Source organism: Gigantopelta aegis, chromosome 3, assembly GCF_016097555.1.
Source record: "Gigantopelta aegis isolate Gae_Host chromosome 3, Gae_host_genome, whole genome shotgun sequence".
NCBI classification, from domain to species: Eukaryota; Metazoa; Mollusca; class Gastropoda; order Neomphalida; family Peltospiridae; genus Gigantopelta; species Gigantopelta aegis.
Window position 1 is genome coordinate 54,278,768 of NC_054701.1, and position 19,812 is coordinate 54,298,579.

Consider the following 19,812-nt stretch of genomic DNA (forward strand, 5'->3'; position numbering starts at 1 on the left):
AGTGATACCACCCCACACCATAATCGATCCACCACCAAATCTGTCATGAATTCGCATTGTGACGTTGGCCAGACCCGACCACGCCTGTCAAGGAAGTCCAAAGTGAATAGGCAAACATGACGTGACCAGCGAGGAATACCCTAGTTCTGACGCTTCCTACACCATTCACGTCTGTGGGCAATGTGACGATTTGTCAAGGTAGTCACAACCCGGGGCCGTCGAGAATGAAGATTGGGCTGCATGAAGACGATTTCTAATCGTCTGATCCATAACTCGGACACCAGTAGCCTGATGAAGGTTTGCAACAGTTTGATTTGCCTTTTGAGCTCGATTTCTTATAGCCTGGTTACGGATGAATTGATTCTCTACTCCTGTCGGTGCCCTGGGACGATCGTCAACATTTTGATTTTGTTGGTCTGTTCATAGTCTGCTAATCACTGACTTCGAAACATTGTAGGTGTTGGCCACTTCACGCTGACGTCTGCCTGTTTGCAGCATGCCAATAGCTTGTAGACGCTCATCGCGTTGCCTACGCCGCATCGCAAATTCAAAAAATAAAAATGACTAAAAACAAAACAATAACAACTGTATGATCAACACAATTAAAACGATTGACAGAAATAATGTTCCACAGTGATTAATCGACCTTCCTGGAAATTGTCAAAATCGAGAATGACACCCCACGCACGTTTACGGGGAAACTGCGTGATGCATGTGCAAACTATGGAATGTGCTTCGGTGTGTTGATAAACAGACCTGAACGTTCTTTACTAGGATGTCTGTGGTGAAAACGTATGTTCGGTCTAATAGTTGATATTAACATTAAAAGTTCAGGTTCCCCTACGAGTATATTTTCGTATGACATAAGTGCAGTGTTGGAATATATACTGTTTCCATCAGTTCTTGCTTGTATTGCTAACTTGCATTTTTAAAAGAACCAATATAGTGAACATTGGCGCTCATCAAATTGTCAAGTTGTAACATTCTCGTTGAATTTTGTCAAGATTGGGCGAATACTGCGCACAATCAACGTATATTTGAAACGTTTTAAAACAAGTTCTGTAAGCAATGATCTGCGATATATATTTTTTTCATTCTCTATAAGTTTTGCTGTTTACTATTTGACTTAATGGTTAATGTTGTTTTAGGTATTGTTTGATCATGGTGTAACTGAATATAATTCACCATAGCATAGTATATATGCCTTCGTGTGACACCCACTAGCAGATTTTCTTTTTGCTGGAATGTCATTAAAGAAAGCATGCCACGTGCCACTATTATGGTTCATTTGTTATGTAACTTTCAAATTATGAATCTATTCAGTCTGGGTTATCTTTTAATCATTCATTGACTATTGAATATCGCAAACCTGGTATTGAAGTTGTATTTGTTAATTTATTAGTGGAAAGACGACTCGTGATTCAATCAACTAAAGTACGAAAATAATTATTTGTCTGTGTCTGCGTATGTGAGTGTTTGTAGAAGGAAAAACTGCATCTTAATAGTTTTATTGATTACTTGCCGACATTAAAACCAAAAATCGGATTTGACAATAATAATGAAATAGTATTGTAATAATTGTACATGTGTTTACAGGACGAAGGTCGTTAAAGCGACCTGACAAGGTTTCTAGAGAAGCAGATAGAGACACGAAATGCAGTTTGTGGAAGCCTGTTAACTTTCATGTTGAGCTAAGCTACAAAGAAAGAGTCGTTACGGTTAAGTGGGACTCGGTAAGCACAGCAGACGTCGAAGTTGGACTAATCGCCGCAGACAGACCAGATGTATTTTCCAATTACGAAAAGATATTATCGGTGAGTATGTAACAATTTCTAACCTCGCTCCAACCATTCCAGATGTTGAAATGACATTAGATGTTACGATTGGCCCTTTAATGTCGCCGAGGGTGATGTAGCTTAGTGGTAAAGCGATCGCCTGATGCGCAGTCGGTCTAGGATCGATCCTCGTCGGTGGGCCCATTGGGCTATTTCTTGTATCTGCCAATGTAACTGGTGTAACAAAGGTCGCGCCGTGTGGTCTGTGCTATCATGTTTGTAGGATGCTGCATATTAAAGATCCCTTGCTGCTAATTTAGAGCAGTTCATTGCGTGGCGGCAGCGGGTTTCCCCTCTCGTTATCTGTGTGGTCCTTAACCATACATCCGACGCCATATAATCATATTAGAATATTTTGAGTGCGTCATTAAGTAAAACATACCTTTCTTCCTTTCTTCCGAAGGATGTCTCTAATGTCACATTGCCAGTTAAACTATAATTTTATTGCGAGTGGAATGGCACAGGGTTTATATTGGCATGTAATAATTGGATAGGGTGTAGTGACTTGTATTGCCCATGATTAATTTATTAATTATCGGCTATTGGATGTCAAACATTTAGTAATTTATGACATTTAGTCTTAGAGAGGAAACCCGCTAGATCAAGGGATCTTTTATATAAACCTTCCCACAGACAGAATAGCACATACCACGGCCTTTAATATACTAGTCGTGGTGCACTCGCTAAAACGAGAAATAGCCCAATGGGCCCACCGACAGTGATCGATCCTAGACCGACCGCGCATCAGACGAGCTTTTTTAGCACTGTGCTACATCCCGCCCCCAAGCGGGACAAAGCCCACTAGATTCCAAAATGGCATTACTGAAACAAAACTAATACTAAATTCAACTGTCGTTTGAATGTTGCCTAATATGTTTACAAAATGCTATTAAATTATCTTTAATAAGTCATAAACGTTAAATGGTTTGAAACAGTATGTATGTGAGGGTGTCACTCCGTCTGACCCTCTATCTTTTAGCCTAGATATTCAGATTTGTTCCCACATTGAGGTACCAATGTTTTGTTTAATCATATTTTCGTTTCAGGATTCTGCTTTGAACAGTGTGTCTTTCAAAAACTTTGCAAGTGGCACATACAGGGCATTGGTAAGTTTCTTTTTACAAAGTAAGAAAACAAGCTTATGATAAAGACATGCATATTTATGAACGTAATTATTATATCAATCTTCCAAAGTTACCTTTATCTGACTATAATCAGAATTACCAAATGTTTGACATCCAGTAGCCGATGATTACTAAATCAATGTGCTCTAGTGGTGTCCTTTAACAAAATAAACATTAATTTTTTGTAATAATCATTTTAGTTTTTCAGCTAAGCAAACTGATTGATTTGGCTGCATAAAACGTACAATTAATGTATTTGATGGCATGACTAGATTTGCAGTTGTTTTCTGTCCTTGTTTCAGTAGTATTTATTTTGTTTTCTTAGATACGCCCAATCGGATGTTTTGATTGTAATTACGCTGACTATTATGGCCAGCCCTGTGACGTTAATTATACGTCAACTGCACCATTCGTCTTCCAGGTGCAAGAAGGTAAGGTTATTTCACTTCAAAAGGCTTTGTAAACAAATAAACGACTGCACCAAACCGCTATATATACCCTTCAAACAAAGTAGGAAAATGTAGCAAATAACAGCCAATTAAAGAAGTATGAAAAGGTATCACTGTCTAGGAATAGATGCATGATAATAATAAAGGAATTAGAAAGAAATGACAACCAACATTTCTATAGACATTACCTGTCCTCAAACAAGGGCACCCCCCCCCCCCCCCCCCCCCCCCCCCACGCAAGTGGTCTGGTCCGAACATCCCAACAGCCAATGGAATGGCCTAAATTCTTCTACTGCATACTGCTCTCTAGTTCCGGTCACATGACTGTAACTTCATTCTTTTTCTCTTCGCTAAAGGGTCTGGACGTCCTTTTGCTTGGCTCTGTTTGGAGTCAACTTTTATAAGACCTTTGGTTTTGTATTCGTGTTTGGGTGAAATGTTTTTCACCTTCGTTTTCGTTAGCTTTCGTATGTTTTTTTCGCGTATTTCGCTTGACTTTCCAAGCATTTAATTACATGAAATGTTGTTTATATTGCCGGTTGTCGTGTCGGACGCCATTTGCAAATGGCGTCTTTGTTGACTGGCTTTGTGTTTGGGTGAAATGTTTTTCACCTTAATTTTCGTTAGCTTTCGTATGTCTTTCGCGTATTTTGCTTGACTTGCCAAGTGTTAATTACATGAAATGTTGTTATATCGCCGGTTGTCGTGTCGGACGCCATTTGCAAAATGGCGTCTTTATTTACCGGCTTTGTATTTGTGTTATGGTTGGTTTTTCTTTCTTTTCACAGATTGAAAAATTACTATTATCATATCTGATGATGTTCAGGCGACTAGTTCGAGCGTGTTTACGCTGCAAGAAGTTAGTGCCGGCGGCGACCCACACGACTTATGTCCAGGTTGTCGTGTTCCGTGTGGCCTCACTTCTAGATGCGACCTTTGTTCGGGCTTGTCTGATGTCGAGTTCGCGGCTTACCTGAAGGTGGTGTCAGCGAGGACCAAGAAGGTGGAATCTTCGCCTTCGATTGCTGACTCCATGGCGGAAGTGTTACGTTCAATTCTACCGACCATGCTGGAAGAAACAAAGGCGTCAATGGCGACCTTACCCAAACCGGCGGGTTCGGGGTCCGGTCCAGTTCCAGTCCCCTCTTCAGGGGGTGCGGCTTCTTCAGCTCCACCGATACCTAAGACTTCGTATGACAGGCCTGCGGTCTCTACGCAGCCCTCTAAGAAGCCGGCTCATTCAGATAGACACTCCACGGATTCCAAGGCTCACCGATCTTCGGCGGGGAAGTCCTCTTCGGCGCATCGGAGCCGGGACCGTAGCCGTTCCACATGACCTGTATGGCTCCCTACGGGTTCCACAGATCGTCAGCGCCAACCTTCAGTTGATGTGGCTTCCAAGGCCTCCGAGGGCTAGACGGGACCATCCACGGTTCAGTTTAACCGGCGGCTTCCATTACGGTACATCGATTGGCCTGTGCTCGAGTTCTACGAGACTTTGGTGATGAAGCGCCTGCAGCATCTGTCATTGAAGAGCCCGACTCTACGGACCATATGACTATGAGGGATTGCTTGGCGGCCGTCTACGACATGTTGCCGTCCTTGCCACATCCAACGACGATGTGGTCATCCGTTCCTTGGTATCCACACGGGACCGCCCACGGTCCGGTTCTCCGGTATCTCCATCGGGCCATGACCAGAGCGACTGGCCTGTTCACGGGTGCTACGTGACTTTCTGGTGATGTATCGGTTCTTGCGGTGCTGGAAGATCTGGATGCGGCGGACCACCTGTCACTGAGGGATTGTCTGGCTGTCATATCTGATATGCTACCGCCGCTGGCCCATCCACCGGTTTCAGCCAAGAAGGGTCCGGTTTCGATGATCGCCACGGAGGTTCCACTGGCAGATGTCAGCATTCGATCGTTGGCTGCCACAGGCCCCCGTCGGTTTACACGGCTACCAGTAACCGGCCCGTGCGGATCGTTGTTCCAGCAAGCAGACGGAGCCCTGTAACGAACTGGAAAATTGTGTCATCGGCTCACCGTTCGGTACCGTCGTCCCGTGATCGATCGAAGTGGTGCAGCGTCCAGGGTTCCACCGGCTCCTGCCGGTCCGTGTACATCATAACGTCCACACCAGTCGGCAGCTGATTCGGCGTTCAGGGTTTACACCGGCTCCTGACGGGACCATCCACGGTCCGTGTTTCCGATTGCAGCCAGTACATTGGATTTAAGTGCCTGTGCCAGGTTACTGACTGATTTTCCAGATGATGCGTCGGCACCTTCCGTTATAGAAGATCCGGACGCAGTTACCCACATGGCTGTGACTGATTGTCTCACTGCGGTGTATATGCTTTCGTCACTGCACAGTCCACTGGCACCATTCTAGAAGGTTTCCGTTTGAGGACTGATCCGATGTCGGTTTACTTGAGTAGACTTCGTTTGTGCCGTTCCCCATTCGTCACAACGAACGTATCCCATCTTCAACCTATCCTTCAACGGTGTGGCGCCGGCCTTTGATGACGCTGTTTCCGGCGGGACCAGACGTCTTTTTAGAATTTACAGATTGGCACGTCCTGTCGATGGCTTCAGTTCAGCGTACATGTTGTACATGGCGACCATAACTCCTCATGTGGAGGATGCCAGAGGATATGCCTTGTTCTAGCCGTCGACTTTGATGTTGGTCTACCTTATATCTTCCGTGACGTCGATGTGCACTACGATTGCACACTATCGTCAACCGAATTGCCTGAAGCGATCCATTCTCGACTTTCAGCACAAGCCGGTAATCTTGGCAGACCCGTGGTCTACATACGGCTCTTTGCCGTGAAGGGGTTCGACGTTACAAGCATTCTGGGTTGGTGACGAAGACAGTCTACTGGTCCGGTCACTTGTGTTGAGATCCCGTGCACCGATATTCTCTTGTTCGAGGAAGGTTCAGCGACATTCGGCAGATCGTTCTCTATATCCGGTGGCGATGCAAGACAGTCGCTACTTCCGCTGGTTCCGGAAGTTATCCAGTTGCCATCACGTGGTACGGGGGTTTTACCGTCACCGTTTTCCTATGGTTCATTGTGGCTTATCAACTCACTGACGTTCACTGTTGTTACCGCCAGAGTTCGTGACCGATGCTGTCTAGGTGGTCTCTGCTGCTGTTTCACACCGGGTGGTGTGACGGCCGTGGATTTAGCCGGTTGCTGTTTTGCGTTGCTTCACTTCCAGGTATATCGGGCATGTAGCGTAGCGAGTTGCTACGCTGTCTTGGCTCTTGCCTGTATCACGGGGTCGCTGTTTCCGATGTCTTGATTCCTGAATCACTCTATTACTGTTTCATGAAGTATCATTGCAAGAGTAATTTTGACGTCGGCGCAACATTTTATGCTTAGAGGTCGCGGTATCCAGTTTGTTTCTGAATCCATGCATTCAGTACAATAACGCAGATTTGCTGATCCTGTTACCAGTCACCTTGCAGTCCTGTCCCTGTTGGTGCCTGTGGTTTCCAGATGAAGCCGATCTACACATCAACCATCAGGGCGGAACCCACTCCAGCAGTCTGCTGCAGTTGACTTATCGTCTCTACAAGCTGGTTGACGAAATTCCGTTGCAACTTCGGGCTCGCCATATTCCAGGGGTTTCCAATGTACTAGTCGACACACTGTCTCGGCCGTCGTCTCCACAGCCGACGGAATGGATGCTCCATCCCGAAGCGTTTCGATGGGTGTGCGACAGACTTTGGACACCAAACATCGATCTCTTCGCCACACAATTCAACCATCAGCTGAGGGTTTACGTGTCTCCGGTGCCGGATCCCGAAGCTCTGGATCTCGACGCCTTGGCCATCAGCTGGGAACAGATGGACGCGTACGCTTTTCCTCCACCAATCCTCCTTCCAAGGGTGCTTCAGAGGTTTCAGCTGTACCATTGTCGCCTGTTACTCATTGCTCCAATGTGGCCATCCAGGATGTGGTATCCAGATCTAATACGTCTTGCCGATCCACATCCTTTACCGCTGCCAGACTGGGATCATCTGTTGCTGCATCCCACGTCAAGACTATACCATCCAAGTCCGCAGTTGTTCCAACTGCACGCGTGGACTTTATCTCCAAGAGTTTGAGAAAGAAAGGTTTTTCTTCACAGTCTACGGCGGCCATTTTGAAAGCGCACAGATCATCTTCTACTGCGGCTTACAACGTCAGATGGCTTTGCTTTCACCGATGGTGTGTCCGGCAAAAACTCAAACCTCAGACGATCCAGATACTTCGTCTTGCTGGGTTTTTTTGCTGTATCAGCGGACCACTTTACGATTAAAGGGGTCTACCATCGCTGGGTACGTTTCGGTCATCGCTACTGTTCGTGATGTCGCTACTGGAACGAAGTTATCGGGTATTCCTGAGATCCATAAGATGATCAAAGGGTTTCGCCTTGATGATCAAGTACACCGGTTTCGGCCACCAAGATGGGACCTGAATCTGGTGTTACGAGCGTTATCGACCGCACCTTATGAGCTGATCGGATCCTCTTCCCTGCAAGACTTGACGCGGAAGACGGTGTTTTTACTCGGTTTTGCCACGGCTGCCCGTGTCTCAGAACTCCATGCTCTTGATGTAGACTTGGTACGTTTTCACCGAGATCGGCGTGCAGTCAACTTGGGGTTACTCATGAACTTTGTTGCAAAGAATCAGTTACCAGACCAAGCGCCTCGTTCGTATGTTGTGCAGGCCCTCTCCTCTATCGTTGGTCCAGCGGACGTTGAGGACTTGGCGTTGTGCCCTGTCAGAGCCCTGCACCAGTACATCGAGAGGACCAGATCTTTTCGACAACATCGCAAAAGACTTTTCCTTTCCTGTAACCAGAGTCGGTTGAGGGATATTACCAGAAACACGGTGGCCACCTGGATCCGGTCTTCTATCCTGACCACCTATCAGAAGGAGGGTTTACCTGCTCCATCTGCTTCTAATCCGCATGAACTCCGTGCCTTGGCTGCCACGATGTCCCTGCACTGCAACACACCCATTCAGCACATTATCACTGGTTGTTTCTGGGCTATGGACTCTTCGCCAACTATTATCTGAGGGATATCTCCACAGAAGACGTTGAGGGGTTCCATCATCTGGGACCGGTTGTTGCTGCACAGACTCTGTTGAATACAAGCCGTCCTCGTCGCCGTTGATGTCTGTCTGATTCTGGGCTGCATACCGAGATGTCCATCGAATCGACAGATGAGGATTGCTTAGACTTTTGTTCTTTTGCACAGTTCACGTACTGGTGCCGGAACTTTTGTCTCGATAACCTTTACCCTGCACTGCATGTGGTTATTGGTTGTCGTTATTGAACTAACAGTTCTTTGGTGTACTAGACAGAAAACACTCGGGGTTCTTGTTCTGTTCAATGTTCTGACGGATGCACCTCATTAGGTTGTCGCTTGTTATTACAAAAATAACACTTCAATACGTGAGGGTTACCTAACACCTGCATCCCTGGTAGCTACGACTTCCCACCCTGTCAGAACCAGCATGAGATGTGGCAGCCGCCTCCTGGTCCTTTTTTCTGGGAGCCGTACCTGCCACTGCTGACGGATGCCACCATTCTGGTTGTTGTTACTAACATCACCTGCATTGGTCTGTGACGGGCATCCCTAGGAGGAGGGCTTACCAGGGTTGGCCTTATTCTTCCACTAGTCAGCCTCTTTCCGGTTTGGGGAGTTATCACAAGCATCTACGGATCTCGGCACCCACCACCATCTGTTGAATGCTGCCCTTGTTTGAGGACAGGTAATGTCTATAGAAATGGAGAAAACTTGGAGTGTTTTCTCTTTTATAGATACATTACCTGTCCTCAAGATTTCATCCCGCCCAGGCCTCCCTGCTTCCTGTTCTCCGTGCGATGCGCTCAGGGAAAAAGAAGGAAGTTACAGTCATGTGACCGGAACTAGAGAGCAGTATGCAGTAGAAGAATTTAGGCCATCCCATTGGCTGTTGGGATGTTCGGACCAGACCACTTGCGTGGGGGGGGGGGGGGGGGGGGGGGGGTGCCCTTGTTTGAGGACAGGTAATGTATCTATAAAAGAGAAAACACTCCAAGTTTTCTCCAGTTTATGTTGGCAGCAGATTGTATGGCTGCATACGATGTAGAAACAAGATAGGGATGCCATCTGAAAATGTAACTTTCACGTCTTTTGATCAATAATTATTAATGGGTAATACCCCCACGATTTGTCAAATATTCGTTTATTCGACATGGCATGCTACGTATCAATCTCCCAATGACGATTTGAGGAAGTCTATCCCACTCCACTTGCATCGCCTGACTAAGGTCTGCTAAAGTAGCAAGCGGCCGTTGACGTCGCCGTACACGTCTCTCGATCATGTCCCAGACGTGCTCAATGGGGGAAAGGTCAGGGCTCATTGCTGGCCATGGCATTCTGATAACGTTTTGCTGCTAAAGATAGTCATTTACGATACGTGCACGATGGGCCCGAGCATTGTCATCTTAAAACAAACCGTCAACCAGCACGGCGAGCAAACGGGACAACAATCGGCGCCAGTATGTTATCCCGGTAGTACTGAGCAGTGACCCTCCCTTGAACAATATGGAGTGGCGTACTGCCAGTCATGGTGATGCCACCCTACATTATAACCGAACCACCACCAAATCTGGCATGTGGCCTTAGGTTGACGTTTGCTTGGTGTTCATTTTGACGTTGCCATACGCGACCACGCCTATCCAAGAACTTCAGAGTGAATCTGGACTCGTCAGAAAACATTACACGAGACCATCGACAATTCCCACAGTTTCTACGCTGTGCACACCATTGGCGCCTGTTTACGATATAGCGATTCGTTAACATTGGGGCACAACAAGTGGTTGCCGATCATGTAGATGACTGCATTTCGACGACTTCTAATCGTCTGGCCCGTCACTCGGACCCCAGTAGCCTGGTGTAACTGTGCAGCGATCCGAGTCGCTGTTTGAGCTCGATTAGTAATTTTAAAAAAGCCACAAATGTTTTGATATCTGCTTCCATGCACTACATAGCATATTACTGGTGTAAACGGAATACGGTACAAGTCCTAAGGGATAATTGTCACCCCTGACTCTATCTCCAAGGAATACAAGTCCTAGGTCTAGCATATCTATCTTTTTCATTACTTAAATCTTCGTTTTTTAAACGCCACAAACATTTAACACAGACATGTTTTGGTTTTGGAACATTAGAAACATGGATGATGATGAGTTGAATGGTGAAGCCACAGTATTTCCATTTCGGTATGGTACAGGGTCATGCTCCACACTTGTTGTCAGTTTAGCTATCTCGTACGGTATCACCAGATCCCGGGGTACACGGAACCTGCAGTGTATATTGGGTAATCATCCCCCATGTGGGGTCATACACTCGGTAGACTCGCACATAATCATAAAAAGGTTATTACTAGAGTGTGGTTCGGTATTGTCAATATCATATATATTAGGAATAAAAAAATGTATTATGCGATCCTCTACCGAGCATAATACCTCATGTTTATCTCTAATATTTAAAATTGACGATACCGAAACATACGAGGGTAAAATCTCTTTGTCATATTTTCTCAAACGTCAATTCGGGAGTGTCGCCGTAGTACGTTTGCTTAAATGTCAATAAACGTATTTACATCTAATTTGCAAATTTATCAAATTCTGAAAGTATGTAATCTGAAAAATATCACATACTTTGATTACACTGGATATACTAGCTAGCTAATTATTATATCACACACACACACACACACACACACAGTGAAACCTGTCTTAAGCGGCCACGCAATGAGTAACACAACCGACCGCTTTAAACAGGTTACCGCTGATTACAGATTGCCACATATACAGTCTTTGGAATATTTGTTGTTATTGTTTCTTTTTTACCGTCTGTACTGCTAATTAACGAATGTGTGCTATATAGTTTACTATAGATCAACTTTCGACATGTCGTCGTCTTCATACATAATGAAATGTAACTGCAATATATAGAGAATAATACATGAGTGGCCGTTAGATACCATATATCTTACAACGAGCTGTTTTAAAATGTATCTGATGAGCGAAAGCGAATTGGATACGTTTTTAAACGAGTTCTATTTCTTACATATCTTCAAAAACTATGTTTTAAGCAAATTTTAGTATCTTTTTCGACTAAAGGTTATTTACAGCCCTTGCACTTACGCGCCACAGACATGATTTGCAGGTTAACTATACGTCACAGTGTAATCGATTTCGATCGTGCTGTTTTTTCATTGGATGTATGACATTGGTGATCTGGTCATCACCTAGGAGCAGCCAGTCGTATGTCTGGAAATTGTTAACACACGTAAATGTGTAAACAAATATATGTTATCAAAAATAACGAATGATGTTCTCACCAACGGGTTTGTGGTGCCCTGAATTGTAATAAATTGCCTGAATTGTAATACCTGCCTTGAATTGTAATAAAAACTGCCCTGAATTGTAATACTGACTTGAATTGTAATAAAAACTGCCCTGAATTGTAATACCTGCCATGAATTGTAATAAAAACTGCCCTGAATTGTAATAAACTAGCTGACTTGAATTGTAATAAAGAATTGCCCCGATTTGTAATAACCAGAGCTGCTTTGAATTGTAATAAGACAACGACTTGAATTGTAATAACACAAAAATGGAACGGAACGTGTGCTTGAACGACACCTCACCGCATTTCTTCAATTTGAGGCTGTTGAGTTTATTGTATTTAAGACGATCATTACTGCCGATCTAATTATTGAGGATGTCTGGTACCATCAATTTTGTCTGGCCTTTACGAAGTAAAAAGACGAGATATAGGTATTACTTTTTAGACGTTAATAAATATATAGAACATTCATTTATCAAAAAATAAAAATAATGGGATGTGGGTGGGAGGGTGAATGGTCCATTTGGAATAAAAACAAATTGGACAGATTTTTATTTTCACGGTGGAGACAAGAAAATGACCATTAATTTTGTTTTTGTTGAAATTTCTGTTCAGCAAAATAATTTAACAATAATGTATTACACATAAAGTTAATACCAATGAGATTTGCCAGTGCTACTAAAAGCAAAAGAAAACCGAGTAAAACAATGTTTTGCTCTGGCACAAGAAACACCTAGATGTGGTGAGTACTGCGCGAATATTTTTTAAAAGATAATGATAGAGGAAACCCGATGCCGAAACTCGATGGGCTACTCCTACCGAAAAAGAAGGACGCGATCTTTGATATGCACTTTCCCAGACACAGTACATACCACGACCTTTGGTACACCAGTTGTGGGGCACTGGTTGGAACAGAAAAAAACCCCAGTGGTAGTCTGGCCTGATGTTGCGACATATATATATATATACATTTTAAATTTCTATCGACAAAATATATTAATATTATTTAGATTGAAAACGATCATCATTATTATTATTTTATTTTTTTTATTTTTTTTATTATTATTATTATTAAAGGGACATTCCTGAGTTTGCTGCATTGTAAGATGTTTCCGACTAATAAAATATTTCTACGATTAAACTTACATATTAAATAATTTCAAATAAATGAAATTTAACCTAGTACAAATAAAAGAACGACCAGAAACACGTTTAATATACAGCGACTAATATTTTATGCAGAGAAATATATTTGATATGTATTTACAGTCGTCAAATCGTCTCTTTTGGTCGATAACATCTTAAAATAGCAGCAAACTCAGGAATGTTCCTTTAAGAATTACAAGAAATATGACAAACGTTATTTATATAGTATTTACTTACAATTTCTATTGTTTATATACATGTATATATATATATATACACACACACACACACATATATATATATAATTCTTCTTCTTTTTTTTTTTGGGGGGGGGGGAGAGGTTGTCAAAAATTAGGAAAAATGTTTGTAGTAAATAGTGGGGTTTTTTTTCTTTTTCGGATACTATTTTCATATCAATTTGTGACATGTGATAGCCATATTTTGTGATAAGTATTGTTTTCACACATCTCTCGCTAACATGGAAATCGTATTCAGAACACACACACACACACACACACACCCCCCCCCTGAAATAACTTCTATTTATTAAAACCATAGTGGTATTTTAACTGTGTATCAGTGACGTATATTATATGATTGGGAGACGAGATTGCAAGTTTAATAACTACTATAATATATTTCCAGCGCGAGTCGTCCAAAAAAAACCAGGACTCGGAGAGGCTAAAAGCAGGAAAGCTACAGACGTCGACGTTTCTATGTGGCTGGTAGTAGGGATGCTAAGTGTGGCAGCGTTTTTTATAACTTCTGGATTCGTGTATTTTGCCATAACTAATTATAACGTAAAAGACTACAAACGACTACCAGGTAATACGTTATCATATTTACGAATATATAGTACGTTGCTCTTTTTGAGTGTTAAAGTGGCACACTACAATGACAGCTGACTCCAGCCGGGCCCCCTCACCGTTAGGGCTCAATCACACGGGATGCGGAGCGGGCGTGCGGTCCGGCTCTTCTACATAATTATAGTGTATATATAATTTTCAAAGGTTAAATATTTTTGTAGCATGGTTGTTTTGATTTTGATTTTGATTTGAGGTAGTATGTACAATAAACCGTCGACAGTTTGGTCCAGGGACTGTAAGAAGTATGTGGAAAATAGAGAGACTGAAAAACGTTTAGTGCATTCAATTTGTTATGGGGCGGAACGTAGCTCAGTGGTACAGCGCTCGTCTGGAGCCAGTTTCACAAAACATCGTAAATTTACGTCTGCGACTAGCAGTTAAACCGGTCATACGTTTACCTGTGTTTGGAATCTATTTCACGTAGAAAATGACATCATTACGGAAGATGGAGCATTTTATTGACAAAAGAAAACGAAATTTATGTGTATTTTAAACTATTAGTGTAGTAGAGTTAGGGTATAATAGTACAAAATGTGATACTAACATGCCACTTTGCATGCAGTTAGGCCATCATGTGCAGAGTAAAACATGATATAGGACCAACCTGGCAGTGACCCCTATTGGCCACGAGATGTCACAGTTAAAAATGGCCGCCAATTAACTATTTATCACATTTAAAAGTGTAAGGTATAAAATATTAGCTTCAATGACACATTTCAGACAATATTGTTGCTATTTATGTGTTGCTGTTATATATTAATCATTATTTCTGAAAAAATAATTAATATACTGAAGAACAAAAGAAACACGTCTAATCACAAATACCCTATATATATAATAGCCCAATGGCCAAAGCCTAAATATCAATGGGAATGTTCACATTTTAGAAAAACATGCAACTTGAAATATCTTCTATTTCTTAGTTGTGTCAATTTAAAAACAGATATTAATGTTTATCCTTGTGGCCGCCATTTTGAATTTAAAAATAGCTGCCACCAGTTATAATTTGTACTGAAAATCACGGATTCTAAGGCACATAGAACCATGATTCCAAAACATTTTTTCATGTTTTAATGAGCTGCGAATCTACCAGTGCATATAAGAAGTAGGTAATATTTTCGCATATTGGATTTAAAATATCGAAGTCTAAAGCAGATGGGACCATGGTTTTAAAGCATATATACATATTTTATAAACTATAAATCTGCCAATGCGTGTAAGTAGTTGTATACACATTTACCAACATAAAATTACAATAAAGCAAAATTGAAGATGAACCATGTTGAAATTATATTCAACTAAGTCACCTTTTTTCAGGTGTTTAAAGTGTGCTTGCCTGTATATAACAAGGTGCCAAAGTATTTCAAATTGATGTTTATGCATACTGTGAAATCATGTTTGTCTGTGGTGGTCAACTGTTCGTGTAAGTCAACGAATTTAAAAATGAAAATATAATACACGTATTCATATAATACAAACTTAGTTATTAGATCCACAAATTCAATACCGAACTAAATGTGTGTGTGTGTGTGTGCGCGCGCGCGTGTGTGTGTGTGTGTGTGTGTGTGTGTGTGTGTTTAGGAAAATCATGAAAATTTAAACTAATTAAAATAAAGTATTTCACGGTAGTTTATTAAAAGACTTCGTCTCAATCATACGGTCAAGGCAATTGGTAAAAGGAGAAATTTGTTTAACTTGCATATATCCAATTGAGGTTGACACACACCGACCCTGTATAGGGCATCTGATATTGTCAGCATTTAATTCTATTACAAAAGTGTATGTGCATTTGATTATGTTGCTGGACCAGTAGGACTACATTCTAGAGCTTCTACCTTTTGACTCAATAAATCGGTTTGTCTCTTACTACTACACTTATTAACACAAAAATATTGGCAAAAGTGGCACATGACAAGAAATGATTTGTTGAAAACAGATAATCACAAGTTATACATTTAGTCAGTACACACAATACTGAAAATAATAATTAATTTGCCGTGTACCCTAGTACTGCACTTGATATTGTTACATGGGGAATTAGGTAGGCAGAAGCTGCCTTTCCTTCTATCTACCTTATTGCATTCCACAGATGACAAGTCCAAATCTGATGAAGAAAAGATTGCCTTAGAAGCAAGTTGGTCTCCTTTCCCTGACTTACGGTACACGAACATTTTACTTGCAGAGCCAATACCACAAGAAATGTTAGCATTTATTACCCATTGCCACTATTAAAGCAAATATTGCTACAAATGGAACTGTAGATAGCTTTATTCATGCAGTATACGTTACTAGAACCAATAGAATTTTAAAAGTTTGCAGAAGAAAACATTTTGCAGGGTGTATACTACCAAATTAAATCCCATAGACAACAATAGTAACATATGTGGCTAAACCTCCTATCAATCAATGGACAAAAACGCCACGGATATAAATATTACTACCCTCACCCTTAAAGTGAATCACAAAAAAATGGGGGGTCAAGCTGCTCATTTCTGAGATAATGGGTAGCGTCTATGACTACCCTAATTCCGCACAAAATTTGAGTACTTGTTTTTACAGGTACCCCATACATGTTTCAAGCACAAGGCTACGTGATACAGTGGTACTAGATGAAATAAAATTGCATACATTTTTTGCCCAGATGAAACTATTGTTTTTTACAAGCAACACACTCACATTTATCACTAATCACAGGACTTGTGGTGTTCACTTCTCTATCAAAAGTTGGGTGCACCTCGAACTTTGACCCAGCCGGAAGTTATTTGGTTTAGTACTACCTATACTCATAATCTCACAATTCAGAAGACTTTCGTGTTTTGGTGAGGGTGGATAATGCATCTCATGTCCATATATTGATCCACGTTTCTTGACTTAATGATAACTGTATTGATATGTGTGTAGATTCTACTGGTGTCCAACTTCCATATGTACGAAGAGTCAATTGAAACATAATTGGTACTCAGATTCTTTGAATTAGACCGTTCCAACTATTCTCACTGTCTCCCTGTACACATTAGAGACACTTCCAAATGTTCAGATGATCATCCCCATGAACATGATAATGAATTGTGTTGTTTTAGATCGTGGTGTGACATAGAAAAACACTAATGTTTTGTTATTTCCGGGTACTTTATCAGACTTTAAAAAAAGAGTTTGTTTTAATTAGTATCATATGATAATTAACACAGTGAAGATTATATACAGGGCATTTGTAATTAGTATCACGTGATAATTAACACGGTGATGATTATATACAGGGCATTTGTAATTAGTATCACGTGATAATTAACACGGTGAAGATTATATACAGGGAATTTGTAATTAGTACCACGTGATAATTAACACGGTGATGATTATATACAGGGCATTTGTAATTGGCATCACGTGATAATTAACACGGTGATGATTATATACAGGAAATTTGTAATTGGTAACACGTGATAATTAACACGGTGATGATTATATACAGGAAATATGTAAATAGTATCACGTGATAATTAACACAGTGAGAATTATATACAGGGCATTTGTAATTAGTATCACGTGATAATTAACACGGTGAGGATTATATATAGGGCATTTGTAATTAGATGTGTTTCTTTTGTTGTTCAGTATATCCATATTTTTAGGCGAATATGATGAGCACATATATTACTTTCTTTTTATATGCACCATTAGATTCATTGTTCCTTGAAACAGGAGTATAGGTTTTAATATAATGGGTTTATGTGCCTTAGAATAAGAGTTTCAATACAAATTGAAGCTAATGGCAGCCATTTGTAAATTCAAAATAGCGGCCACCAGGGAGAGATATTAATTTCGTATGTTGTGATTTTTCAATTGACCCCATAATGATAGTGAACATTTGTGCCAAGTTTCATTTATATTTGGGCCTTGGCCACTGGGCTAATGCTGGGTATTTGTGATTAGACGCATTTCGTTTTTTGTTCAGTGTATTGATATTTTTTTCAAAAATAATGATTAATATATAACAGCAACACATAAATACTAATTATATTGTCATACTGGAGTTAATATTCTATAGTTTACACTTTTACATGTGACACAAACAGAGTAAGAAATAGTTAATTGGTGGCCATTTTGAATTATGACGTCACCTGGCCAATAGGGGTCAATGCCAGGTTAGTCCTATATCATTTTACTAAGCACATGATGGCCTAACTGCATGCAAAGTGGCATGTTAGTATCACATTTTGCACTATTTCACTACCATATGTCACAACTCTGCTACACTATTTTTTTGGTTTATTGTTAATAGTAACAAGAACTGTGGTTTAGTCGTAGATCTACGTTTACGTGAAAAACTAGGCTTATGATGTTTTGTGAAATTGGGCCCTGATGCGCAGTCGATCTAGATAGTTGGTGGGCCCATTGCGCTATTTTTCGTTCCAGCCAGTGTTCCACAATTGATGTAACAAAGGTCGTGGTATGTATTATCCTGTCTGTGGGATTGTGCATAAAAGATCCCTTGCTGCTAATCGAAAAGAGTAGCCAATGAAGTGGCTACAGTGAGTTTCCTCACTCAATATCTGTGTGGTCCTTAACCATATGTCCGACGCCATATAACCGTAAATAAAATGTGTTGAGTGCGTCGTAAAATAAAAACATTTTCTTCCTTCCTTTCCTTCAATTTATTATAAATAATATAATATGAATTGTTTGTCGAAGGCATTTTTCCTTTTTCCGTTTTTATTATTAATGTTTTAATTTTTTAATTACAGTATAAATGAGTGGCAGATACTACTATTTTAATGACTTAGTCCGATTTCACAGTTATCGATCAGCGAAATGTTTGTCGGCTGAATGTCGGCAAAAAGTGAAGACACCCCTATTATTCAATGATGGTTTAAATATTGTAATTTCATTATCGTTTCAAATGCTTTGTAGATTCAACGTAGTTCTGTGTACGAAAACCAAATTAACAATAAGGTAAACTATGTATTAGAATTAACTCGATTTTCTTACGCACATATAGTCCGAATCTATAATGTATAAAAATAAAAACATAACCTTGTACAATCTTGTAATCCCAAGTTCAACCATTTCGCTTGTGAACCCTCCTACCTGTCCACTACAGACGCCATTTCTACGGGCCTGCCGCCTCCTTGTTATTTGTACTCCGATTGTACTCTCTTGAGACACGAATTTACTTGTACAATGCAGATTGTTTTACTTTTTAGTTATTATATTGCCATATAAATAGCTACTTTTTTCTAAATATGTATGGAAATAATAATGTATGTTATAAGGAAATTTGTTTGTCTTATTTTTGTTTGTTTTGGTTGTACACTATTTTTTGGTATATTTTCAGGTTGTGATGGAACATTTTCGACAATGAAAGAGATAGTTCTAATCTACAGCAAGGATTGTGATCGCCATTTCAGTGCTGTAGAAACCTTCATAGCTTTGCTGAAAAAGACGGGCAAAAGAGTTATCTATCCTGATGACCGTCAGATTATATCCTCAATCAGACAAGACGTCAATGTATGGGCTGACAATCAAGTTAGGAAAGATAACGCTACCACCGTATTTGTTATTGTGTACTCTGAGCTGCTAAATCAAATTTATAAAGTAATGGAATCTGACCAAAATGCTTATAATACACTTTGTAACAACAATCCAGACCCATTTAAATATGTTGCTCCTCGTATTTTGAGATACTTGAAGGGACATATGCATATTGCTCATATAATTATTATTGACTTTGGATACATAAGGGGTGGAGTTACTACGAACACTTTACAAAGTATCGCTTCTTATTGTTATACTTTGACCAGCAATACTAAGCATTTCCAAATCAAGAGAAATAACGGTGTGTCAACGAATCAGTTTACGAATATACAATATACGAATATACAACGAATCAGTATAAACCAAATGTTATCCATGTTCGCACCTGACGGGGACTGCCGGCAGTTGCTCGACAGTGAAGAAGCAAAAACATTTTGCCAGGCGCTGAACGAAATTAGTG

The 19,812-nt window shown here is 40.8% G+C and overlaps 1 protein-coding gene across 3 annotated transcripts in view; it reads left to right on the top strand.

Moving 5' to 3' along the window:
- The window catches only part of LOC121368246, a 60,735-nt gene that overhangs the window by 23,629 nt on the left and 17,294 nt on the right, over window positions 1–19,812 (top strand). The window contains exons 3-8 of one of the 3 annotated variants that reach the window (XM_041492894.1): window positions 1,597–1,814; window positions 2,882–2,941; window positions 3,285–3,390; window positions 13,600–13,779; window positions 15,910–15,979; window positions 19,153–19,290. In XM_041492894.1, coding sequence (XP_041348828.1) covers window positions 1,597–1,814; window positions 2,882–2,941; window positions 3,285–3,390; window positions 13,600–13,779; window positions 15,910–15,979; window positions 19,153–19,159 — 641 coding nt within the window. In that variant the 3' untranslated portion in view covers window positions 19,160–19,290. Of the gene's footprint in view, window positions 1–1,596; window positions 1,815–2,881; window positions 2,942–3,284; window positions 3,391–13,599; window positions 13,780–15,909; window positions 15,980–19,152; window positions 19,344–19,812 lie in introns of those variants that run through there. The other 2 variants (XM_041492892.1, XM_041492893.1) reach the window with 2 other exon arrangements.